This window comes from Chiloscyllium punctatum, chromosome 39, assembly GCF_047496795.1.
Source record: "Chiloscyllium punctatum isolate Juve2018m chromosome 39, sChiPun1.3, whole genome shotgun sequence".
NCBI lineage: Eukaryota > Metazoa > Chordata > Chondrichthyes > Orectolobiformes > Hemiscylliidae > Chiloscyllium > Chiloscyllium punctatum.
In genome coordinates this window covers 68,457,961-68,485,503 of record NC_092777.1, presented here as the reverse complement: position 1 = coordinate 68,485,503, position 27,543 = coordinate 68,457,961, and the positions used below count along the sequence as shown (strand labels likewise).

Here is a 27,543-nt window from a genome sequence, read left to right as displayed (position 1 = left end):
GGGGTCCTGGGGTACTGGGGTACTGGGGTACTGGAGTCCTGGGGTATTGGGGTACTGGAGTCCTGGGGTATTGGGGTACTGGAGTCCTGGGGTATTGGGGTACTGGAGTCCTGGGGTACTGGGGTACTGGGGTACTGGAGTCCTGGGGTATTGGGGTACTGGAGTCCTGGGGTACTGGGGTACTGGAGTCCTGGGGTATTGGGGTACTGGAGTCCTGGGGTATTGGGGTACTGGAGTCCTGGGGTATTGGGGTACTGGAGTCCTGGGGTATTGGGGTACTGGAGTCCTGGGGTATTGGGTTACTGGGGTATTGGGGTACTGGGGTCCTGGGGTACTGGGGAACTGGGGTCCTGGGGTATTGGGGTACTGGAGTCCTGGGGTATTGGGGTACTGGAGTCCTGGGGTATTGGAATGCTGGGGGACACGGGAGTTGTTTTATCTCGGGGCCAGTATCGGACCGATGTACTGAATGCACGTTCCCTGTTCAGTGGATCTTTAGCTGTCGATGGGATGTGATGTCCAGTCCAGCTCATTAGAAACCGATCATAGCTGCAGCTGAATTCCTGGACTATTGCACAGCTCTCCACTTTCCTCAGTCATGCCCGTTGTTGTGTGGAACATTTCTGCAATCCTGTTACCACACAGACACCTTCACTTGTAAAACTCTTCATCTCTATTTGTTTCCTGACTGAGGGAAAAAATAATGAGGAAGGGTCACCTGGCCCAAAACGTTCACTCTGACCTCTCTCTATAGATACTGCCAGATCTCCATCAATTTCTGTTTTTGTTTGTGAGCCATGGAGGTGGCTCTGGTCGAGTGAAGGTGGAAGTAATAGTCGATTGTGTTTAATACAGCAGCAGCTTTCCCTGCTCCATCCCAATACTGTACCTTGCCTTCTGTTGAGTCTACAAGGTTGTTAACTGTATCCTGCAGCTTCTGGAAACGTTGACACAGGTTACTGGCATCTCGACTGACATCTAAACTACAGACCGGGCAGGTGGCTTCAGTCTCCAGACCCAGGCTCATTCCCAGCAGGGCACAGGAAGAGCTCATGATTTTCTCCAGGACTGGCCCCAACTTATCCAACTGATGGGGAACACAAGACAGAATTACTTCACAGCCACATCCTGCAACAAGCAGCCATCACACCCAAGACCAGCTCCTGACGAGAAGATTGGAGCATATTCCGCTCTGAGAGCGAGTCTGAACACTCAGATGCATCAATTTTCATCACGCTGTTATAGCTCTGAACCAGGGCAACTTTAACACAGGGTTCCACTAGTGACACAGAAATATCTGACAGGGAGAGACAGTCGGTCCTGGCACTTTGTTTGTGCAAGTAAATTCCCCCTCCCCAACCCAGGGGTGACTAGATAGTGATCAGGAGCAGGAATTCTGCCTGAGTTCCCCTCTCCCCGAAATCATAACATACCGAAGAAAAGTCAGCCATTCTGCCCATCAAGTGAGGTCATGGCTGATCTGATAATCCTCCATTCTACTTTCCTGCCTTTTTCCCAAAACTTTTAACTCCTTCATTGATTAAAAATCTGTCTCTCTAAGTCCCAAATACATTTAATAAAACCCAGCTTTGACAGCCTTCTGGGATAAAGAATTCCACAGATTCAGTATCCTCTGAGTGAAGAGTCTTCAATGAGCAATGCTATCCTCTGAGATTATGTTGTCTGGTTCTATTCTCTCCCACACAGGGAAATAACCTTTCTGCGTCCACCCTCTCAGCTCCCCCATGTTTCAGTAAAGTCGCCTCACATTCTTTTAAACTCCAAAGAGTCCAGGCTGAGTCTCCTCCCTCCAAACACAGGATCAGCTGGGTGACGTTTCTCTCCAATCGCCTCCAACACCAGTTTATCTTTCCTCAGATAGGGGACTCCGATCTGCTGACAGAATCTCAGCTCTGGTCTGATCTGTGTTCCTATAGCTTAAGAAAACTGTCCCTAATCTTACCCTCTATTTCCTTTGAAATAGAGGCCAATATTTTATTTACCTTCCTTATTACCCAGTGAACTTGGATGCTAGCTTTTTTTTGATTCATGCATCAGAACTCCCCAATCCTTCTGGACTGCAGTTTTCTGCTGTCTTTGTTCATTCAAATAATATGAAGACCTGTGATTATCTCTGCAAAAATGCATAATCCCACATTTCTCCTGCACTATATCACTAGACTCACGTTACCTGTCCATATTTGTGTGGAGACTCTGTGCCATCATCACTACTTGCCTCTCCACCTGTTTTTGTGTCATCCACTAACTTGGTGATAGAACATTTTCCCTTCCTCATGAATATATATTGTACCTGGTTGTGGCTCTCGGTACTGATTGATCCTGGGGGGGGGGGTACACCATTGCAGGTTGCCATTTGAAAATGCCCCTTATCCTAACTCTGTCTTCGAACAGTTGACCAATCTTCTATCCATACTAATACATATATACAATCTCCAACACCATAAGCTCTAGTCGCATTGAGTTGCCTAATGTGGGACCTTATCAAAGATCTTTTGTAAATCAATTATATTACATCTAGTAGTTTCCCCCTGTCTACATAATCCAGAGATCACTGCATAGTGATCAGGAGCAGGATCCCTGGCTGATTTCCCCCTCTCTAACCCTGGGATTACTGCCTAGTGATGAGGAGCAGAAACATTGACTGATTTCCCTCTCTCTGCCTAACCCAGGAATCTTCTCAGGTAGACCATTTCAAAAATTCACCATCCTCTGAGTGACAATTCCCTGTGGAACTCAATTTTAAATGGCCTGCCCTTATCCTGAGACTGTGACCTTTCATTCTAAATCTGGTTCCACCAGCTGGGGGAACAATCCCATCCACATCAATCCTGTCACATCCCAGAACAATTGTGTAATTTTCAGTGAGATCCCGCTCATTCTTTGGAACAGTAGGTTAATCTGTTGACCCTCCAGTGCACTCCCTCAGTGTCATTTCAATCCTTTCCTTTGATGATGAGACTGAACTGAACACACTCCTCTAGGAGAGCTCTCACTAAAACTCTAAACAATTGCAACAAGACAACCTGACCCTTGGCCTACAATCCCTTTCTGAAGAAGGTCAACAGACTATTTGCCTTCTGAATGGTTTGACAGCTCCGCAGCAGAGACTCAGGTAAAGGATACCCAGGTCCCTTAGAACATTCACACTTGCCAATCTCTTGCTACTAAAGAATATTCTGCCCCCATAAACTCTACTGTTGCTCCATTTACCCATGACACCCCATGATTTTTCCATGTTTTTCCTTTATATCCCACTGTTCCCCAAAGCCCAGTTTTCTGACCTGTTTCTGCATCTCGCCCCGGTCTTTGCTGCTTGTTTGCTGAAATTTGCGTATTTCTTTCAATTCCTCATCAATATTTTTCACCATGTCCCTGATTGGAAAAAAAGAGATTAAATAATCAAAAGATGCTTCCATGAAAGCTGATTAAAACAAACCAATTATAATCAGATCAAAATGGAACAGAAATAAACACAAAATGCAAGGGGAATACAGCAGTATGTGTGCAGAGAGGAACAGAGTTAACATTTCAGTTTGGTGTGGCTCTTCGTCACAGCTGGAAAGATGGGTCTAAAATCTGAAATCCCCACAAAGCACATGACTTAAAAACTGTGATTGTAAAGAGTATTTAACAGAGAGGCAAAGGCCAGAGTTTTATTGGAACTGAAGAGGTCCCACCTCTGAGAGGGAGGGCTTGGCTCAATGTAAGGCAGGTGGTGGGAGTGGCCTGGGGCTTACAAGGCTATCTCATCTTTGGTGGACAATGAATTGGTGACTTTAGCAAGGCTTTCCACAGTATTCCACAAGGTTTCTTCAGTAAGGTTAGATCACACAGGATCTAAGGAGAGTTGGCCAGCTGGCTACAAAATTATCTCCTACCTCCAAGCCAGAGGGTAGTGGTGGAGGGTTGTATTTCGGACTGGGAGGCCCGTGATCAGTGGTGTACCACAAGGATGGGTTCTGGGACCACTATTGTTTGTCATTTATATAAATGATTTGGATGAGAATATAAGAGGGATGGTTTGTACGTTTGCAGATGGCACTAGAATTGGTGATATAGTGGACAGTGCAGAAGGCTATCTAAGATTTTGGACAGATCGTGATTAAATGGGCTGAGAAGTGGCAGATAGAGTTTAATCTCAATAAATGCAAGGTGTTGTATTTTAGTAAGGCAACCTAGAGCAGGACTAACTCAGTTGATGGTAGGGCCCAGGGGAGTGTGGTTGAACAGAGGGACCCAGAGGTGCAGGTTCACATGGAGTTGCACATAGACAGGGTGGTGAAGACGGCATTTGGTACACATGCCTTTATTACTCAGACCATTGCATATCAGAGTGAGAATATCATGTTACCGCTGTACAGGACATTGGTGAGGCCACTTTTGGAATACTGTGTACAGTTCGTGTCTACCTGCATGTTGTTAAACTAGAATGGGTGCAGAATGCAGACAAAAACCAAAGGTATGACTGCATCACAAAGCTACTATGTCCACCACAAAGCTGCTATGTCCACCACAAAGCTGCTATGTCCACCACAAAGCTGCTATGTCCACCACAAAGCTACTATGTCCACCACAAAGCTACTATGTCCACCACAAAGCTGCTATGTCCATCACAAAGCTACTATGTCCACCACAAAGCTGCTATGTCCATCACAAAGCTACTATGTCAATCACAAAGCTGCTATGTCCACCACAAAGCTGCTATGTCCATCACAAAGCTACTATGTCCACCACAAAGCTACTATGTCCACCACAAAGCTGCTATGTCCATCACACAGCTGCTATGTCCACCACAAAGCTGCTATGTCCACCACAAAGCTGCTATGTCCATCAACTTTCGGGACAGCTGATTTTCCCAAGTAGCCATTAACAGTCAACTATGCTCCCAATAATGATGGAGTGTTCGTCATCCATGTGCCAGGTGGGTCAGACTCACCCACCAGATCCTGACTCCAGTAAGAATAGCTACAGACCACACTACAGATCACACACAGACCAAGTCCTGAACTATGAAAGCAACCACCCCAACACACACAAACGAAGTTGCATCAGGACACTATTCAAAAGGGCCACAACACACTGCAGCACACCAGAACTACAAAAAGAGGACGAGGAACACCTGTACAATGTATTCACCAAAAACGGATACCCTCGCAATTTCATCAACAGATGCCTAAGGGAGAGACAACGGAACGAGGACATGCCGCAACCCAAAAGACTAGCCACACTACCATACATCAGGAGCATTTCTGAACTGACAGCCAGACTACTGCGACCACTAGGACTCATAACAGCACACAAACCAACAGCCACGCTCAGACAACAACTCACCAGAACGAAGGACCCGATACCCAACATGAGCAAAACCAATGTAGTGTATAAAATCCCATGCAAGGACTGCACAAAACACTACATCGGACAAACAGGAAGACAGTTAACGATCCGTATACACGAACACCAACTAGCCACGAAACGACACGACCAGGTATCCTTAGTAGCCACACACACGGACGACAAGCAACATGAATTCGACTGGGACAACACTTCCATTATAGGACAAGCCAAACAGAGAACAGCCAGGGAATTCCTAGAGGCATGGCACTCATCCACAGACTCTATCAACAAACACGTCGACCTGGACCCAATATACCGGCCACTACAGCGGACAGCTTGAACTGACAACCGGATGCGGCAGAGACAGGCCACTATAAATGCGGGAGGAAACAGCACAGAAACGCTTCACAGGAGGCTCCCAAGCACTGAGGATGTCACCTAGACAGGGGACAAAACGTCTGCAAGACAAATTCCCAGCTTGGCGAACAGAACCACAACAACGAGCACCCGAGCTACAAATCTCCTCACAAACTTTGAACACCAGCATATGATCCAGCTGGACTCACCACATAAAAACTCTGATTAAAGGCTAGGTCAGAGGCTGGGAATGTTGTGGTGAGCAACTGACCTCCTGACTCCCCAAAGTCTATCCACCATCCACAAGGCACAAGTCAGGAGTGGGATGGAATACTCCCCACTTGCCCTGGATGGGGGCAGCTCCAACAACACTCAAGAAGCTCAATACCATCCAGGGCAAAGCAGCCCCTGCTTGACTGGCACCACATCCAAAAATATCCACTCCCTCCCCCACCAACACTCAGTGTGAACTATCTACAAGATACACTGCAGAAATTCACCAAAGATCCTCAGACAGCACCTTCCAAATCCATGACCATTTCCATCTCGAAGGACAAGGGCAGCAGATACATGGGAACGCCAGCCCCTGCATGTTCCCCTCCAGGACACTCACCATCCTGACTTAGAACATCAGACAGTAAAGCACAGGAATGAACCCTTCAGCCCACAACATGTCGCTAAATTAAACGAATCCCTTCTGCCTGCCCTTGGTCCATATCCCATCATTCCTTGCATAAACATACACTTATCTAAAAGTCCCTTAAATGCCCCAAATGTGTCTTCCAGCACCACCACCCTGGATGTGTCCCATGAAAGAAAATTATTCTTCATCTGCCCCTTAACTCCACACACCCACTTTCAATTCACTTCAATCAAGTCTCCATCACTCTTTGGACCCCAGAGTGACTGGTCAATGGTTAATGACCCACCCAAGTGTTCATACCACGTGAGCTAGAATCTTGGCTCCCCACTAAGGTGTACCCTTACCTGAGAGATGAGATTTGGGCTCTCATGTCTTCTTTTGACTTCAGCTCCTCAGCGTCTCTTGGTGTCTAAGGACCAAGATAAAGGTGAAAGCTGTCACAACCTGAGAGGATTCGTTAGCTGACGGCCCACAGTCAGTTTGTCATCACACAGAAAGCACAGAGAACTCTTTGTAAACAATATTAACGGAAAAAAATCATAAATCCCAGCATCCCCCACCAAACATCTTATCCTGCCACCATTCCAGAAATGTTAACTTCCCAAATCCCAATGTTCAGGATACAACACTCAATGCAGAAACTTGATCATGAACTCAAGACTAAATCTTCAAATGCAGAACTGAGGGAGAACCGCACTGTCAGATGGTCAGTGCTGAGGGAGTGCTGCACTGTCGGAGGGTCAGTGCTGAGGGAGTGCTGCACTGTCGGAGGGTCGGTGCTGAGGGAGTGCCGCACTGACGGAGGGTCGGTGCTGAGGGAGTGCCGCACTGGCAGAGGGTCAGTGCTGAGGGAGTGGGCACTGTCGGAGGGTCAGTGCTGAAGGAGTGCCGCACTGATGGAGGGTCGGTGCTGAGTGTATGCCGCACTGTCAGAGGGTCAGTGCTGAGGGAGTGGGCACTGTCGGAGGGTCAGTGCTGAGGGAGTGCCGCACTGTCAGAGGGTCAGTGCTGAGGGAGTGGGCACTGTCGGAGGGTCGGTGCTGAGGGAGTGCCGCACTGACGGAGGGTCGGTGCTGAGTGTATGCCGCACTGTCAGAGGGTCAGTGCTGAGGGAGTGGGCACTGTCGGAGGGTCAGTGCTGAGGGAGTGCTGCACTGTCGGAGGGTCGGTGCTGAGGGAGTGCCGCACTGACGGAGGGTCGGTGCTGAGGGAGTGCCGCACTGTCAGAGGGTCAGTGCTGAGGGAGTGGGCACTGTCGGAGGGTCAGTGCTGAAGGAGTGCCGCACTGATGGAGGGTCGGTGCTGAGTGTATGCCGCACTGTCAGAGGGTCAGTGCTGAGGGAGTGGGCACTGTCGGAGGGTCAGTGCTGAGGGAGTGCCGCACTGTCAGAGGGTCAGTGCTGAGGGAGTGGGCACTGTCGGAGGGTCGGTGCTGAGGGAGTGCCGCACTGACGGAGGGTCGGTGCTGAGTGTATGCCGCACTGTCAGAGGGTCAGTGCTGAGGGAGTGGGCACTGTCGGAGGGTCAGTGCTGAGGGAGTACCGCACTGTCGGAGGGTCAGTGCTGAGGGAGTGGGCACTGTTGAAGGGTCAGTGCTGAGGGAACGCCGCACTGTCGGAGGGTCAGTACTGAGGGAATGGGCACTGTCGGAGGGTCAGTGCTGAGGGAATACCGCACTGTCGGAGGGGTCAGTGCTGAGGGAATGCCACACTGTCGGAGGGTCAGTGCTGAGGGAGTGCCACACTGTCGGAGGGTCAGTGCTGAGGGAGTGCCACACTGTCGGAGGATCAGTGCTGAGGGAGTGGGCACAGTTGGAGGGTCAGTGCTGAGGGAGTGGGCACTGTCGGAGGATCAGTGCTGAAGGAGTGGGCACTGTCGGAGGATCAGTGCTGAGGGAGTGGGCACTGTCGGAGGGTCGGTGCTGAGGGAGTGCCGCACTGTCGGAGGGTCAGTGCTGAGGGAGTGGGCATTGTCGGAGGGTCAGTGCTGAGGGAGTGGGCATTGTCGGAGGGTCAGTGCTGAGGGAGCGCCGCACTGTTGGAGGGTCAGTGCTGAGGGAGTGGGCACTGTTGGAGGGTGAGTGCTGATGGAGTCGGCACTGACAGAAGACAATACTGTGGTCTCTGAGCTGAAGATTTCATAAGCTCTCCACTACTTTGTTTCTGGGAAGCAGATACGTGGAATGGTTTTCAAAGATCAGGAATATTTACTGAACATGGGAAATGATGACTACATCATCATTTGTACCAATGTAACCTTGAGGATATAGTTATTCACAACAATATCAACATGACCTTCACAGGGGAAATGCCATAAATAATTTGATGTTTGTTTGATTGAATGGGTATATTTGTTAGATTCTCTCCACCATCCCCATTCCCCATAGCTTTGTTCTCTTTCTACATTGTTTGTTTTTAGTTGAGAGGACTCTTATGGAATGGTGTCTCTGTATTGCCTGTTTCAGACTTCCTGCTACTATTTCTCTAGAAATATTTAAATAAACCATCATGTCAAATGAAACATTTCAGGCAGCTGAATAATGATAGAATGTGATTTGCAATTAGAGTGTAAAACTGAAATGGAAACACATTGAATTGATGTGACATCAAAGCCTTGCATTATTTTCACAGAAACATCTTCACTTACCTCAGCAGCATGCTGGAAATCAGTTCCCTTCCCAATCTCATGGCCTGACACTGCAACAGATTTAAAGGAATTATACAGAAATAAATAGTGATATTGAATTAGAATGACATAATAGATAGATGGTGTGAGTGTACGTGTGTGTGTGTGTACATGTGTGTGAGTGTGTCTGTGAGTGTGTGTGAGTGTGTGTCTGTGTGTGAGTGTGAGTGTGAGTGTGTGTCTGTGTGTGTGTGTGTCTGTGTGAGTGTGTCTGTGTGTGAGTGTGAGTGTCTGTGTGTGTGTGAGTGTGAGTGTCTGTGTGTGTGAGTGTGAGTGTGTGTCTGTGTGTGTCTGTGTGTGTGTCTGTGTGTGTCTGTGTGTGTGAGTGCGAGTGTGTGTGTCTGTGTGTGTGTGTGTCTGTGTGAGTGTGTCTGTGTGTGAGTGTGAGTGTCTGTGTGTGTGTGAGTGTGAGTGTCTGTGTGTGTGTGAGTGTGAGTGTCTGTGTGTGTGAGTGTGAGTGTGTGTCTGTGTGTGTCTGTGTGTGTGTCTGTGTGTCTGTGTGTGTGAGTGCGAGTGCGAGTGTGTGTGTGTGTGTGTGTGTCTGTGTGTGTGTGTGTGTGTGTGTGTCTGTGTGTGTCTGTGTGTGTCTGTGTGTGTGTGTCTGTGTGTGTCTGTGTGTGTGAGTGCGAGTGTGTGTGTCTGTGTCTGTGTGTCTGTGTGTGTGTGTGTCTGTGTGTGTGTGTGTGTGTCCTCACACAGGTTTACAGCAAGACCATACCCAGAGCTGAGGAAAATTGACCAGAGACCATGATAGTAATGTGACCGGGCAGCACTGTAATATGATCAGGGATGAATTGATCAAGGATGTATTGCAATATGACTGTACTCCTACGCGTGTAGAGTGAAACAGACTAAAGCTTATGACACACCTTGCCTGGTGAATGGTGAAAACTATGTGCAATAGAAATGATGCCCAATCAGGAGAAGGTGGCTATTCAATCTTAAAGTTTATTTCCGCTTGGGTAAAATAAACACATACATGTCTCGGACAATGGGCAGTCTCCTAAATCATCACTGAGCATAAATCCCCTTGTTCCTAAACTTTAGAATGTGTCGTGAATTATGAAACTCACTTCCTGGGGTAAGCTGATTGTTGGGCCTTTAACTGGGTGAGTGGAATTTAACTAGACCTCCATATCAGACAGTCTCAATGACAGCAGGTTAATAAAACGGAGCAAAAGCAGACAACTTAACCAGGAACTGTGACTTGCTGGTAAAGTTTGTGGGCGAGTGACTCAGAGGATAACGTCAGGGACACAGACACAAACCCCACCGTATTCTCAGTCACAGATAATGACAGCCTTGTGTTTGTAAGTATACGCCCTTTACAGAAGGGAATCTTCCAGTCTTAGCAGCGGGAGAGGAAATAACCAAATTCCAAACCCAACCCAAAAGATCCTTTCCGTCAAGACCAAGCTTCAAAACATTAAAAAAATGTTTGTTATTGATTTGTTAAACTGAATAATGGTCACTTTTACAAATCTCATTACTCGATTTTGCAAAGTAAATATGACAAATTTAAAATAATCTTTTTACAATTGTTTTTCTGAGCTTCCAACCCTGGACCTCAGCTCAGCACAAACCACACAAGCAAGTGAGTGTACTTCCAATAACACCGTGTGTCACCGTGTGCAGAAGTGATAGGACAGCTGCCTCATCATGTGGAGCTCACTCCAAACCTACCCCCAGCCAAGGTACAGAGTGAATAAAGGAGAAGGAGGGTCCGAGGGAGTGAACACCAGCAATCAAAAACAAATCAGACTGGTTCATGTTGTATGTCCTGCTACCCCAGGTTGAAAGTGGACTGGTCATCATACTCCAGCACTCACCTAGGTCTGCTAAGGACTTTTCTAGAACAGTTACTCGCTGAATCAAAGCAGGTTGGGTGTTGGTCACATGTCGAATGTGTTGAAGAGCTAATACAACATCTGGATGAAGCTGATTTTCATCCTCAGTCACCAAGAATGCAGCCGAATCCATCAGTTCAATTTCCAATTTTCTCAAAGATTTTTCACTAGAGTGTGTCTGTTTGGTTGGAGCTGAAGTCTCAACTTTCACGGGGACAGGTTTCCTGCCAACATCTTCAGGAATCACTGGTTTATCTGAGGTTTCAGCTATAACATTTGGAGCCTGGGGAGTCTTGTCAGTGTCTTTGCTTGCTGGAAACAAATCAATCTGTTTTAAAAAGTAAAAAGAAGCATTTCAGAAGTGAGTCTTCTTTCACTGGGACAAGTAACTGAAAAACAACGCTACAATAAATGTTTTACATCATCTGAAGAATCCTCTGGGTCATCCACAAGGGTGGTTTGGAGCGTCTTCCAACTGACAAACTGCTGCAATTGTTCTGGAGTTTTATTCTGGAGATAAATACAAGAGAATTAGTTATACACTAGTGAGTCATGCTCAATAATCATCCCTACCTTCACTCAGCAGTGACTACACAACAGCACCAATTCAGAGACCTAGGAATATTCTGACAATCCCGGTTCAATGGTGGAATTAGAATTTGACTTTAAAAAATTTGCAATTAAGAACCTACTGATGACCATGGAACCATTGCTCATTATCAAAAAACCCTGCTGGTCATTAATGTCCTTTAGGGAAGGAAACTGCCATCCTTACCTGGTCTGGCCTACATGTGACTCCAGACCCACAGCAATGGGTAATCAGGAATAGCCAATGAATGCTGCTCCAGTCAGTAATAACCACATCCCGTGAATAAATGAAAACAATTAACTAACGTTGAAACCCAATCATTGCAGCTCGAATTAACATGGTCTTGATGAGATATGGGGTAGAACCAATTTAGAAACTATAAACAAGTCAATAGTGCTGGGCTCCCACACCCCTTTTCCCATGAGGGACCTGTCTCTTTCCAGGGAAGTCAAACTATCTCATGATTTCAGCTCCTTACCCACAAACTTTACAGCATCTTAATTTAAACACATTAAGGTTCCTCGATAACAGTCTCCAAAACTGGGAGCTGTGCCACTGTGTGCTGGAAACAGCAGGACGTGCAGGATACACACCATCAGTGGTGGGGAATATATCCCTGTTCTCTTTACCACGAGAATGGTGGGAAGGTGGGGCTTGCTGTCACAGGCAATAACAGAAGTGAATGGTATACATGCATGCGAGGAGAAAGGAAAGGGAAGAGAAGGTTCCAGTCACATGGATGGGGAAACAAAAGAGGGGAGTCAAGTCAAGCATCAACTAGCAGGGCCTGCTTGGGCTGAATGGCTATCTCTGTGCCATTTAATCGATGGAATCCTGCATCATTGCTGGATCAGAATCCTGGAACTGCTTCCTTACTGACATTGGGGGTCAACCTACAGCACATGGACTGCAGCGGTTCAAGAAGGTAGCTCACCCCCACCTTCTCAAGGGGCAACTAGGGACATACAACATACAACATTACAGCGCAGTACAGGCCCTTCGGCCCTCAATGTTGCATGTGGAACCAATCTGAAGCCTATCTGTCCCACACTATTCCATTTTCATCCATATTGTCTATCCAATGACCATTTAAAATCCCTTAACATTGGTGAGTCTACTACTGATGTAGGCTGTGCGTTCCACGTCCCTACTACTCTCTGAGTAAAGAAACTACCTCTGACATCTGTCCTAGGATGGGCAATAAGTGCTGACCCCTACATCAAATTAATAAACAGAAATAAAAGGTTAGCAGGCAATTGTGCTAAGTCTAAGGTACACAAAAGGGAGAGAGTTAATGATATCGGATATGAAGAAGATGAGGAGACTGGTTGTTTTTTTTGAAGACTGATTTTGGGTTAATGGGGCAGGCACTGGGGGGCTGTCTCAATGTTTAGGCACAGCCTCAAATTTTCGTTGGATGCTGCCTGAACTGTTGTGCTCTTCCAGCACCACGAATCCAGAATCTGGTTTCCAGCATCTGCAGTCATTGTTTGTACAGCCTCAAATTAACCAACTAAATATCACAGAGAGTCAGAACATGAACACAGCAAAATGGTTTTATACAAGTTAGTTTAAAAATAATAGCGACTAATTTACAGCTATTTAAACAGCATTGTCACAACATTTCTTGCTGCAATTAATTAATTCTGTATAAAACTGTTCACAAGCCAGACTAGAATCTTCCAGTGAAATGCTTGCTCAATGATGAGAGACGAATCAGGTTAGAGTATGGCTTCCTGACCCAGTTCTGGGTTCACAATCAAACACCTGCCTGTAAGGATGGGTTCGTATGATCAACCTGCTTTTAGATATTTACGATATAAGCCACCCAGAGAACCCGGCCACAAGGTTATATTCAAACAGCGATGTTACATTCAGGGGGGTGAGAGGGTGAGGTCCTGAGGATGGGAGTGAGGCCCCGGGGGGTGGGGATGAGAGGGTGAGGCCCTGGTGGGGGGGTGAGAGGGTGAGGCCCTGGGGGTGGGGGGGGGGGTGAGAGGGTGAGGTGAGGTCCTGGGGTTGGGGTTAGGGGGTGAGTAGGTGAGGTCCAGGGGGGTGGGGGTGAGAGGGTCAGGTCCCAGGGGGTGGGGGTGAGGGTGAGGTCCCAGGGAGTTGGGGATGAGGGGGTGAGGCCCTGGGGGTGGGTGAGGGTGAGAGGGTGAGGTCCAGGGAGGGGTGAGGGTGAGGGGGGAGGCCCCAGGGGGTGGGGAGAGAGGGTGAGGCCCTGGGAGGGTGAGAGGGTGAGGTCCCAAGGGGGGTGGGGGTGAGAGGGTGAGGGGTGAGGCCCCGGGGATTGGGGGTGAGAGGGTGAGGCCCCGGGGGGGTGGGGGGGGTGGGGGTGATGCTACCACATTGTTGTCATGGCAATAAGCTGCAGATTCCATGATCAGGTGACACAGGGGATTATAAAATGCAGACATTCAAATTGAAAATCTTAGGGACTCTGCTGACGGGCAACATTTTTACTGCATCCTGGACACCCTGCTGGGTTCATAAATAAATATTCATAATAATTACACTCCACAGGACAGAGGGCTCTGTGCCTCACCCCCCCCCGACACTATGACCTGCTGCCCAGGCCAGCATAAACCCCGAGACCTCACCCCCCGAGCCCTCACCCCCTCCCCGAGCCCTCACCCCCTCAGCTTCCCCCCCCCTCCCCAAGACCTCACCCCCTCAGCTTCCCCCCCTTCTCCCCAAGACCTCACCCCCTCAGCTTCCCCCCCCTCCTCCCCAAGACCTCACCCCTCAGCCTCACCCCCTCCTCTCTGAGCCCTCACCCCCTCCCCGAGCCCTCACCCCCTCAGCTTCCCCCCCTCCTCCCCAAGACCTCACCCCCTCAGCCTCACCCCCTCCTCCCTGAGACCTCACCCCCTCCTCTCTGAGCCCTCACCCCATCCCTGAGACCTCACCCCTCAGCCTCAGTCCCGTGCCCCCCCCCCCCCCCAACTCTGAACATGAATGTTTGGTTCCTGTCCATGTGCAGCCCGTTTGGATATTTGACTGAGATGGTGGTTGGGTTGTGGTGAGGTACAGGGGAACCCAGCAGCAGATATAACACCAGGCCCTGAGTTTTCCGATTGCCAGTTCCTATTCCAGGGAAGGTAGGAGGAGGGCACAGGGACCCTGTCGGAGTTGCCTGGGAATATCCCCCACACATGGAAGCCTCCAAAAGTCTGCAAATAAATCCGAGAATTCAGAGAACTCCAGTGTAATGACACGATTAAAGACACAGCCTCAGGCTTTTGCCCGAAACGTTGATTTCGCTGCTCGTTGGATGCTGCCTGAACTGCTGTGCTCTTCCAGCACCACTAATCCAGAATCTGGTTTCCAGTATTTGCAGTCATTGTTTTTACCTCCTGAGTAACGTGTCAGCAGAGACTGAGTGTAACTCACAGACCCTCACCCCGAGGCCCTCACCCTGTGACCCTCACCCTGTGACCCTCACCCCGAGGCTCACACCCTGTGACCCTCACCCTGTGACCCTCACCCTGTGACCCTCACCCTATGACCTTCACCCCGAGGCCCTCACCCTGTGACCCTCACCCTGTGACCCTCACCCCGAGGCCCTCACCCTGTGACTCTCACCCTGTGACCCTCACTCCGAGGCCCTCACCCCGAGGCCCTCACCCTGTGACCCTCACCCTGTGACCCTCACCCCGAGGCCCTCACCCTGTGACCCTCACCCCGAGGCCCTCACCCTGTGACCCTCACCCTGTGACCCTCACTCCGAGGCCCTCACCCCGAGGCCCACACCCTGTGACCCTCACCCCGAGGCCCTCACCCTGTGACCCTCACCCTGTGACCCTCACTCCGAGGCCCTCACCCTGTGACCCTCACCCTGTGACCCTCACTCCGAGGCCCTCACCCTGTGACCCCTCACCCTGTGACCCTCACTCCGAGGCCCTCACCCTGTGACCCTCATCCTGTGACCCTCACCCCGAGGCCCTCACCCTGTGACCCTCACCCTGTGACCCTCACGCCCTCCCCCACCCCCCTGACCTCCCCCAAACCCTGACCTGACACCCTCCCCCTCTCTGAGTGGGACATGACAATCCTGCCCTGCTCCAGATTGAACGTTCACTATCTCCCACCTCCCCCCCCCCCACTTTACCTCAGGGCCCACCCTCTGCCCACAGGACACCCTCCCCCCACCAAAGGACAGTCCCCCCACCCAAAGGACAGCCCTCCTTTACTTCAGGACCCCCCCACCTTTACCCAAGACCCACCCTCTGCCCACAGGACACACCCACTCACCCCTTCTGACCAATCCCAGACACTGCATCATTTACCCAGACCCCATTCCATGCAGCATCCTCCAAACTAACCCCCCCGTACCCTAACCCCCTGTACCCTAACCTCCCATACCCTAACCCCCCATACCCTAACCCCCGTACCCTAACCCCCCATACACTAACCACCCCGTACCCTAACCCCCTGTACCCTAACCCCTCCATACCCTAACACCCCGTACCCTAACCCCCTGTACCCTAACCCCTCCATACCCTAACACCCCGTACCCTAACCCCCATACCCTAACCACCCCGTACCCTAACCCCCCATACCCTAACCACCCCGTACCCTAACCCCCTGTACCCTAACCCCTCCATACCCTAACACCCCGTACCCTAACCCCCATACCCTAACCACCCCGTACCCTAACCCCCCATACCCTAACCACCCCGTACCCTAACCCCCTGTACCCTAACCCCTCCATACCCTAACACCCTGTATCCTAACCCCCATACCCTAACCCCCCGTACCCTAACCCCCCATACACTAACCCCCCGTACCCTAACCCCCATACCCTAACCACCCCGTACCCTAACCCCCCATACCCTAACCACCCCGTACCCTAACCCCCTGTCCCCTAACCCCCCCATACCCTAACCTCCCATACCCTAACCCCCTGTACCCTAACCCCTCCATACCCTAACACCCGGTACCCTAACCCCCCATACCCTAACCCCCCCATACCGTCCCATCAGTAACTCCTTCATATGTCTAAAAACATCATCAAACAGTAAACAACAAAACCCTGCAAAATGCACATTCCGACATGAACGCTGTCCTCACCAGGAGCTCATTTATTAAACTGATGTGAGTCGTCACCTGAAATACACAAGAGAGAAACAGAAATGAACAAAGTTCAAATTCAACTAGGAATGTATCCAAAGTCAGAGAGATGTACAGCACGGAAACAGACCCTTCGGCCCAACTCGTTCATGCTGACCACATATTCCAATCCAATCAAGGTCTATTTGCCAGCACCCAGCCCATATTCCACTAAACCCTTGCTATTCATTTACTGTACCCAACCAGACACCTTTTAAATGCTGTAATTGTACCAGCCTCCACCACTTCCTCTGGCAGCTCATTCCATACACGTACCACCCTCTGTGTGAAAAAGCTGCCCCTGAACTCAGCCCAAATTAAACACCACCCATTTAGTGATGGGCAAAGCTGAGGTAATAGCCTATAGAGTGAGGTACTGCACCGAGGCTATGCTCAATGAGATCAGTGCATGAGAGGGAAAGCTCTCTCAATCGTCAGTGCGAGTGAACGGGGATAATAATGCTGATGTTCCAGTTGATGGTATCTCCCCCAGTACAGCTGCATACCGATGGGACTGCCACGTTCCCTCAGTGACCTGCTGTTCATGTTGAGGATATGGGCAGTTCACAGCAATACTCTTGATAAGGAATGCTGCAGAGCTGGACAGAGGGATGTTGTAGGTTACAGAGGGACAGCGATAAGCTGCAGAGGTGGACAGAGGGATGTTGTAGGTTACAGAGGGACAGCGATAAGCTGCAGAGCTGGACAGAGGGATGTTGTAGGTTACAGAGGGACAGCGATAAGCTGCAGAGCTGGACAGAGGGATGTTGTAGGTTACAGAGAGACAGCGATAAGCTGCAGAGCTGGACAGAGGGATGTTGTAGGTTACAGAGGGACAGCGATAAGCTGCAGAGCTGGACAGAGGGATGTTGTAGGTTACAGAGAGACAGCGATAAGCTGCAGAGCTGGACAGAGGGATGTTGTAGGTTACACAGGGACAGCGATAAGCTGCAGAGCTGGACAGAGGGATGTTGTAGGTTACAGAGGGACAGCGATAAGCTGCAGAGCTGGGTGGAGGGATGTTGTAGGTTACAGAGGGACAGTGATAAGCTGCAGAGCTGGACAGAGGGATGTTGTAGGTTACAGAGGGACAGTGATAAGCTGCAGAGCTGGACAGAGGGATGTTGTAGGTTACAGAGGGACAGTGATAAGCTGCATTCTGGGTGGAGGGATGTTGTAGGTTACAGAGGGACAGCGATAAGCTGCATTCTGGGTGGAGGGATGTTGTAGGTTACAGAGGGACAGTGATAAGCTGCAGAGCTGGACAGAGGGATGTTGTAGGTTACAGAGGGACAGCGATAAGCTGCAGAGCTGGGTGGAGGGATGTTGTAGGTTACAGAGGGACAGTGATAAGCTGCAGAGCTGGACTGAGGGATGTTGTAGGTTACAGAGGGACAGCGATAAGCTGCAGAGCTGGACAGAGGGATGTTGTAGGTTACAGAGGGACAGCGATAAGCTGCAGAGCTGGACAGAGGGATGTTGTAGGTTACAGAGGGACAGCGATAAGCTGCAGAGCTGGACAGAGGGATGTTGTAGGTTACAGAGGGACAGCGATAAGCTGCAGAGCTGGACAGAGGGATGTTGTAGGTTACAGAGAGACAGCGATAAGCTGCAGAGCTGGACAGAGGGATGTTGTAGGTTACAGAGGGACAGCGATAAGCTGCAGAGGTGGACAGAGGGATGTTGTAGGTTACAGAGGGACAGTGATAAGCTGCAGAGCTGGACAGAGGGATGTTGTAGGTTACAGAGGGACAGCGATAAGCTGCAGAGCTGGACAGAGGGATGTTGTAGGTTACAGAGGGACAGCGATAAGCTGCAGAGCTGGGTGGAGGGATGTTGTAGGTTACAGAGGGACAGTGATAAGCTGCATTCTGGGTGGAGGGATGTTGTAGGTTACAGAGGGACAGTGATAAGCTGCAGAGCTGGACAGAGGGATGTTGTAGGTTACAGAGGGACAGCGATAAGCTGCAGAGCTGGACTGAGGGATGTTGTAGGTTACAGAGGGACAGCGATAAGCTGCAGAGCTGGGTGGAGGGATGTTGTAGGTTACAGAGGGACAGTGATAAGCTGCATTCTGGGTGGAGGGATGTTGTAGGTTACAGAGGGACAGCGATAAGCTGCAGAGCTGGGTGGAGGGATGTTGTAGGTTACAGAGGGACAGTGATAAGCTGCAGAGCTGGACAGAGGGATGTTGTAGGTTACAGAGGGACAGCGATAAGCTGCAGAGCTGGGTGGAGGGATGTTGTAGGTTACAGAGGGACAGTGATAAGCTGCAGAGCTGGACAGAGGGATGTTGTAGGTTACAGAGGGACAGCGATAAGCTGCAGAGCTGGACAGAGGGATGTTGTAGGTTACACAGGGACAGCGATAAGCTGCAGAGCTGGACAGAGGGATGTTGTAGGTTACACAGGGACAGCGATAAGCTGCAGAGCTGGACAGAGGGATGTTGTAGGTTACAGAGAGACAGCGATAAGCTGCAGAGCTGGGTGGAGGGATGTTGTAGGTTACAGAGGGACAGTGATAAGCTGCATTCTGGGTGGAGGGATGTTGTAGGTTACAGAGGGACAGCGATAAGCTGCAGAGCTGGGTGGAGGGATGTTGTAGGTTACAGAGGGACAGTGATAAGCTGCAGAGCTGGACAGAGGGATGTTGTAGGTTACAGAGGGACAGCGATAAGCTGCAGAGCTGGGTGGAGGGATGTTGTAGGTTACAGAGGGACAGTGATAAGCTGCATTCTGGGTGGAGGGATGTTGTAGGTTACAGAGGGACAGCGATAAGCTGCAGAGCTGGGTGGAGGGATGTTGTAGGTTACAGAGGGACAGTGATAAGCTGCAGAGCTGGACAGAGGGATGTTGTAGGTTACAGAGGGACAGCGATAAGCTGCAGAGCTGGGTGGAGGGATGTTGTAGGTTACAGAGGGACAGTGATAAGCTGCAGAGCTGGACAGAGGGATGTTGTAGGTTACAGAGGGACAGCGATAAGCTGCATTCTGGGTGGAGGGATGTTGTAGGTTACAGAGGGACAGTGATAAGCTGCATTCTGGGTGGAGGGATGTTGTAGGTTACAGAGGGACAGCGATAAGCTGCAGAGCTGGACAGAGGGATGTTGTAGGTTACAGAGGGACAGCCATAAGCTGCAGAGCTGGACAGAGGGATGTTGTAGGTTACAGAGGGACAGCGATAAGCTGCAGAGCTGGACAGAGGGATGTTGTAGGTTACAGAGAGACAGCGATAAGCTGCAGAGCTGGACAGAGGGATGTTGTAGGTTACAGAGGGACAGCGATAAGCTGCAGAGCTGGACAGAGGGATGTTGTAGGTTACAGAGGGACAGCGATAAGCTGCAGAGCTGGACAGAGGGATGTTGTAGGTTACACAGGGACAGCGATAAGCTGCAGAGCTGGACAGAGGGATGTTGTAGGTTACACAGGGACAGCGATAAGCTGCAGAGCTGGACAGTGATGTTGTAGGATACAGTGGGACAGTGATAAGCTGCAGAGCTGGACTGAGGGATGTTGTAGGTTACAGAGGGACAGCGATAAGCTGCAGAGCTGGGTGGAGGGATGTTGTAGGTTACAGAGGGACAGCGATAAGCTGCAGAGCTGGGTGGAGGGATGTTGTAGGTTACAGAGGGACAGCGATAAGCTGCAGAGCTGGGTGGAGGGATGTTGTAGGTTACAGAGGGACAGCGATAAGCTGCATTCTGGGTGGAGGGATGTTGTAGGTTACAGAGGGACAGTGATAAGCTGCAGAGCAGGACAGAGGGATGTTGTAGGTTACAGAGGGACAGTGATAAGCTGCAGAGCTGGGTGGAGGGATGTTGTAGGTTACAGAGGCAGTGATAAGCTGCAGAGCTGGACAGAGGGATGTTGTAGGTTACAGAGGGACAGCGATAAGCTGCAGAGCTGGGTGGAGGGATGTTGTAGGTTACAGAGGCAGTGATAAGCTGCAGAGCAGGACAGAGGGATGTTGTAGGTTACAGAGGGACAGTGATAAGCTGCAGAGTGGACAGAGGGATGTTGTAGGTTACAGAGGGACAGCGATAAGCTGCATTCTGGGTGGAGGGATGTTGTAGGTTACAGAGGGACAGCGATAAGCTGCAGAGCTGGATTAAGAGGTGGCAAATGGAGTTAATTGCGGGAAAGTGTGAGGTGATTCACTTTGGAAGGAGTAAGAGGAATACTGAGTACTGGGCTAACGGTAAGATTCTCAAAGTTCACTCAACACCAGGTTATAGTCCAACAGGTTTAATTGGAAGCACTAGCTTTCAGAGCGTCACTCCTTCACCAGGTGTTTGTGGAGAATAAGATTGTAAGACACAGAATTTATAGCAAAAGTTTTCAGTGTGATGTAACTGAAACTACATAATGAAAAAGACCTGGATTGTTTGTAAAGTCTCTCATCTTTTAGGTGACCATAGACGGAGCTGGATGAACATCAGATCATTCAGCAGGCTGAGGAAGTGATAGAGAGGAGGTATAGGGAGGCAGTCACACCTAAAGGTAGCTGGGTGAGCATCAGGAGAGGGAAAGGGAACAGACAGACAATGCAGGGAAAGGGAACAGACAGACTTATTATTGAGAACAGCCTGTGGCTGTTCTCAATAATAAGTGCTGTCCGTGCACAGACTCATGTGCATATGTGACCAGTTCGAGCGGGCCTCGGGGCCCAAGGTAAACCGAGGCAAGAACGAGGCCATGCTCTTTGGGAACTGGGCCGACCAATCCTCTATCCCCTTCACCATCAGGACCGACCACCTGAAGGTGCTGCGTATTTGGTTCGGGGGGTGCTGGGGCATGTGCCAAGTCTTGGGAGGAGCGTATCAGCAAAGTGAGGCAGAAACTAGGCAGATGGAAGCTACGGTCGCTCTCCATCGCGGGAAAAAACCTGGTCATCAGGTGTGAGGCACTGTCATTGCTGTTATACGTGGCACAGGTCTGGCCTATTCCCAGAACCTGTGCCGCTGCAGTCACCCGGGCCATCTTCCAATTCATATGGAGGTCAAAGATGGACCAGGTCCGAAGGGACTTGATGTACAAAGATCTGGGCAATGGGGAAAAAAACACACCCAATGCCACCCACACGCTGATGGCACCTTTGTGTGTGGCTGCATCAAGCTGTGTGTGGATCCCCGGTACGCAAACACCAAGTATCACTACGTACTGAGGTTCTACCTGTCCCTGGTGGTGTGAAGGATGGGCCTGGTCTCGCTGCCGCGGAACGCTCCGAGTAGTTGGACCGTTCCGTATCACGTGTCCTTCGTGGAAAAGTTTATGAAGAAAAACACCTTTGACCACAAGTCCATCAGGAAGTGGTCAGCACGTAGCGTCCTTGAGACCCTTCGGGAAAAGGAGAGGGCGGATCCTGTCGAGCGGTTCCCTGAGCAGACTGTCAAAGCCATTTGGCAGAATGCCTCATCGCCAGAACTTTCCAACAAGCACCAAGACGTGGCTTGGCTGGTGGTGAGAAGGGCTCTGCCTGTGAGATCCTTTATGCACGCCCGGACTCTCGGCCGCACCACACGCTGCCCTCGAAGTGGCTGCGGGGGGGGACGAGACTGTCACACACCTCCTTCTGGAATGTGCCTATGCAGAGGAAGTCTGGAGAGGAACGCAGTGGTGCTTGTCGAGGTTCGTCCCGAGCAGCGCCGTGACGCGGGACTCACATCGAGACGAACATTAACTGCATCTGGAGGATCATCAACTCGGTGAAGGACGCTCTCTGGGCAGTCCGAAACCTGTTGATTTTCCAGCTGAAGGAGTTGACCCCAACTGAGTGTTGTAGACTGGCACATTCCAAGGTCCAAGACTACGTGTTGAGGGACGTGCTGAAGCTTGGGGCAGCTGCCGCCAAGGCGCGGTGGGGAAAGACCACCGTGTAAGATCGGCCTGCCTAAAGAAGAACAGGGGGCCCACCCAGTCATTTGGGCTCCGCGACACCTCAGCAGAAGAGTTGGATAGTAAATGTACAGACTTGTATATAGGAAAAATAAATTTCAATGTATGTAAAGCAATGTCATGTGTGCACAAGAATAGCATGACCAATTGTATAGAGATCCAAATAATTTTATGAATAAAGTATATTCTTGAAATAAAAAAAAGTACAGTGCTTTGGATACTGTTTGGTGGGGGGTGGGGAACCAAGGGGAAAGTCACAGTGGGCAGGTCTCTGGCACTCAGCCTGGCTCTGTGGCTCAGAATGGAAGGGGGAAGGATAGGAGAGTGATAGTGATAGAAGATTCAGTTGTGAGAGGGACAGACAGGAGATTCTGTGGGTGCGAGTGAAACTCCCAGATGGTGTGTTGCCTCCCTAGTGCCAGGGTCAGGGATGTCTTGGATCAAGTCTACAGGATTCTTAAGGGGGAAGGAAAGCAGCTAAAAGTCGAGGTACAGATCGGTACCAATGACATGGGTATGGAATGGGAGGAGGACATGACGAGAGAATATTGGGAATTAGGTTGGAAGCTAGAAGGCAGCACAAGCAGGGGAGTAATCTCAGGATTGCTACTGATGCCACGTGCTAGTGATTTTAGGAACAGACAGTGAATGCAGATGTGGCTGCAGGGCTGGTGTAGGAGGGAGAGCTTCTGATATGTGGATCATTGGGATACCTTCTGGGGAAGATAGGACCTGTACAAGGAGGACAGGTTGCATCTGAACTGGAGGGGCACCAACATGCTGAGCGGGAGGTTTGCTGGAGCTCTTCAGGATGGTTTAAACTAGATTGGTAGGGGGTCAGAACCTGAGCTACAGATCAGGTGCTGGAATAGGTCATGAACAGCCAGATACACCGCGCAGAGAGTCTGTGAAGAGGGAGAGGCACTTGATAGGGCAAAGATGCAGTCAGTCAGTGTGATGGCTTGAAGTGCGTTTATTTCAATGCAGGCAGTATCAGGAATAAGGATGACAAACTCAGGACATACAGTAGCGCCTCGACTTACAAACTTAATCCATTCCAGGACCTGGTTCACGAACCAAATCAATTTTTCCCCATTGTTTGGATAGCGTAAGAATGCTTGGATGGCTGTTCACAGCACACGCACCAAAGATAGACTGAATGAGATCACGCGGGGCCAGAGAGCTTTTGCGTTCAACAAGCGCGTAGCAAAGCAGAACAATGAAACCATGTGGTCGCACATGGGCTTTTTGCGGTCGTACCTTGAATTTCGTACGTACGTTGAAGCAAAATTTTACATAATCCTGGTCATAAACCGATTTGTTCCTGAATGGGATCATTCATATGTCGAGGCACTACTGTAGTTCCTAGTAATGATCTAGGATGTTGTGACCATTACAGAGGCTTGGATATCACAGGGGCAGGAACAACTGTTGGAAGTTCCAGGATTTAGATGTTTCAAAAGCAATTGGGGGGGCGGGGGAAGAAAGAGGAAAGGAGATGAGGGAGTGGCATTGCTAATCTTGGATAGTGTCACAGCTGCAGAAAGGGAGGTCGTAGAGGAGGATTTGGCTAGAGTTGATAGGTGTAGAAATCTGAAACTAGAAAGGAGCAGTCACTTTATTTGGAGTTTTCCCACAGGCTCCCTAATAGCAATGGAGACACGGATGGGCATATTGGGAGACAGATTTTGGAAAGGTTCAGAGGTAACAGGGTTGTTGTCATGGGTGACTTTAACTTCCCTAATATTGATTGGAACCGACATGGTTTGGGTGGAACAAAGCTTATTAGAGGGGAAGACATGTTGGATCTGGTACTTGGCAAAGAACGAGGTCAGGTGTCAGGTCTCTCAGTAGGAGTTCTCATTTCTGTGACAGTGATCACAAACTCCCTGATCTACATAGAACATAGAACATAGAACAATACAGCACAGAACAGGCCCTTCGGCCCACGATGTTGTGCCGAACTTCTAACCTAGATTAAGCACCCATCCATGTACCTATCCAAATGCCGCTTAAAGGTCACCAATGATTCTGACTCTACCACTCCCACAGGCAGCGCATTCCATGCCCCACCACTCTCTGGGTAAAGAACCCACCCCTGACATCTCCCCTATACCTTCCACCTTCACCTTAAATTTATGTCCCCTTGTAACACTCTGTTGTACCCGGGGAAAAAGTTTCTGACTGTCTACTCTATCTAGTCCTCTGATCATCTTATAAACCTCTATCAAGTCACCCCTCATCCTTCGCCATTCCAACGAGAAAAGGCCGAGAACTCTCAACCTATCCTCGTACGACCTACTCTCCATTCCAGGCAACATCCTGGTAAATCTTCTCTGCACCCTCTCCAAAGCTTCCACGTCTTTCCTAAAGTGAGGCGACCAGAGCTGCACACAGTACTCCAACTGTGGCCTAACCAAAGTCCTGTACAGCTGCAACATCACTTCACGACTCTTGAATTCAATCCCTCTGCTAATGAACGATAATACTCCATAGGCCTTCTTACAAACTCTATCCACCTGAGTGGCAACCTTCAAAGATCTATGAACATAGACCCCAAGATCCCTCTGTTCCTCCACCTGACCAAGAACCCTACCATTAACCCTGTATTCCGCATTCTTATTTGTCCTTCCAAAATGGACAACCTCACACTTGGCAGGGTTGAACTCCATCTGCCACTCCTCAGCCCAGCTCTGCATCATATCTAAGTCCCTCTGCAGCCGACAACAGCCCTCCTCACTGCCCACAACTCCACCTATCTTCGTATCATCTGCAAATTTACTGACCCACCCTTCGACTCCCTCTTCCAAGTCATTAATAAAAATTACAAACAGCAGAGGACCCAGAACTGATCCCTGCGGAACTCCACTTGTAACTGGGCTCCAGGCTGAATATTTACCATCTACCACCACTCTCTGACTTTGACCGGTTAGCCAGTTTTCTATCCAATTGGCCAAATTTCCCACTATCCCATGCCTCCTGACTTTCTGCATAAGCCTACCATGGGAACCTTATCAAATGCCTTACTAAAATCCATGTACACTACATCCACTGCTCTACCCTCATCCACATGCTTGGTCACCTCCTCGAAGAATTCAATAAGACTTGTAAGGCAAGACCTACCCCTCACAAATCTGTGCTGGCTGTCCCTAATCAAGCAGTGTCTTTCCAGATACTCATAAATCCTATCCCTCAGTACCCTTTCCATTACTTTGCCTACCACCGAAGTAAGACTAACTGGCCTGTAATTCCTGGGGTTATCCCTATTCCCTTTTTTGAACAGGGGCACAACATTCGCTACTCTCCAGTCGCCTGGTACCACCCCAGTTGCCAGTGAAGACGAGAAGATCATTGCCAACGGCTCTGCAATTTCCTCTCTTGCTTCCCACATAATCCTAGGATATATCCCGTCAGGCCCGGGGGACTTGTCTATCCTCAAGTTGTTCAAAATGTCCAACACATCTTCCTTCCTAACAGGTATCTCTTCTAGCTTAACAGTCCGTTTCACACTCTCCTCTTCAACAATACGGTCCCTCTCGTTCGTAAATACTGAAGAGAAGTACTTGTTCAAGACCTCTCCTATCTCTTCCGACTCAATACACAGTCTCCCACTACTGTCCTTGATCGGACCTACCCTCGTTCTCGTCATTCTCAGGTTTCTCACATATGCATAAAATGCCTTGGGGTTATCCTTGATCCTATCCGCCAAGGATTTTTCATGCCCTCTCTTAGCTCTCCTAATCCCTTTCTTCAGCTCCCTCCTGGCTATCCTGTATCCCTCCACTGCTCTGTCTGACCCCTGTTTCCTCAACCTTATGTAAGCCTCCTTCTTCCTCTTTACTAGACATTCAACCTCCCTCGTCAACCAAGGCTCCCTCACACGACCATTTCTTTCCTGCCTGATAGGTACATACATATCAAGGACACGTCGTATCTGCTCCTTGAAAAAGTTCCACATTTCCACCACATCCTTCCCTGACAGCCTATGCTCCCAACGTATGCTCCTCAAATCCTGTCTTACAGCATCGTAATTTCCCTTCCCCCAATTGTAAAATCTACCTTGTTGTGCGCACCTATCTCTCTCCATAACCAAGGTGAAAGTCACAGAATTGTGGTCACCATCACCAAAATGTTCACCCACTAACAAGCCCACCACTTGTCCCGGTTCATTACCAAGTACCAAATCCAATATGGCCTCCCCTCTGGTTGGACACTCTACATACTGCATTAGAAAAGCTTCCTGGACACACTGCACAAACACCGCCCTGTCCAATCTACTTGATCTAAAGAGCTTCCAATCAATATTTAGGAAGTTGAAATCGCCCATGACTACGACCCTGTGGCTTCTGCACCTTTCCAAAATCTGTTTCCCAATCTGTTTCTCCACATCTCTGCTGCTATTGGGGGGCCTATAGTAAACACCCAACAAGGTGACTGCTCCTTTCCTATTTCTGACTTCAGCCCATACTACCTCCAGAGGCAGATCCCCCTCAAACTTCCTTTCTGCAGCCGTTATACCATTTCTAATTAGCAATGCCACCCCCCCTCCTTTTTTACCACCCTCCCTAATCTTACTGAAACATCTGTAACCAGGAACCTCCAACAGCCATTCCTGTCCCTCATCTATCCATGTTTCCGTGATGGCCACAACATCGTAGTCCCAGGTACCGATCCACGCCTTAAGTTCACCCACCTTATTTCTGATACTCCTTGCGTTGAAGTATACGCACTACACTCATGGAAAGGAATAGGAGCAGACTCTATGGGAAAGTATATAACTGGGGGGCAGGGGGAATTACAATGCTCTTAGGCAGGAATTAGGGTGCCTAAATTGGGAACAGATGTTCTCATGGAAAAGTGTGACAAATGTGGAGGTTGTTTAGGAAGCACTTGCTGATTGTGCTGGACAGGTTTGTCCCACTGAGGCAAGGAAGGGGATAGTAGGGTGAAGGAACCTTGGGTAACAAGGGATGTGGAACATCTAGTCAAGAGGAAGCAGGAAGATTACTTAAGGCACAGGAGACAAGGATCAGACAGGGGCTCTACAGTGTTACAATGT

At 49.6% G+C, this 27,543-nt stretch overlaps 1 protein-coding gene across 3 annotated transcripts in view; it reads right to left on the bottom strand.

Annotated features, from left to right (window-relative positions):
* The window catches only part of LOC140464178 (glutamine-rich protein 2-like), a 114,374-nt gene that overhangs the window by 40,463 nt on the left and 46,368 nt on the right, over window positions 1-27,543 (bottom strand). For all 3 annotated transcript variants that reach the window (XM_072559009.1, XM_072559011.1, XM_072559012.1), the window contains 7 exons: window positions 16,553-16,588; window positions 11,308-11,397; window positions 10,870-11,215; window positions 9,002-9,051; window positions 6,700-6,764; window positions 3,303-3,393; window positions 890-1,087 (listed from right to left, as the gene is read on the bottom strand). In XM_072559009.1, the coding sequence (XP_072415110.1) occupies window positions 890-1,087; window positions 3,303-3,393; window positions 6,700-6,764; window positions 9,002-9,051; window positions 10,870-11,215; window positions 11,308-11,397; window positions 16,553-16,588 (876 nt within the window). The remainder of the gene's footprint in view (window positions 1-889; window positions 1,088-3,302; window positions 3,394-6,699; window positions 6,765-9,001; window positions 9,052-10,869; window positions 11,216-11,307; window positions 11,398-16,552; window positions 16,589-27,543) is intronic.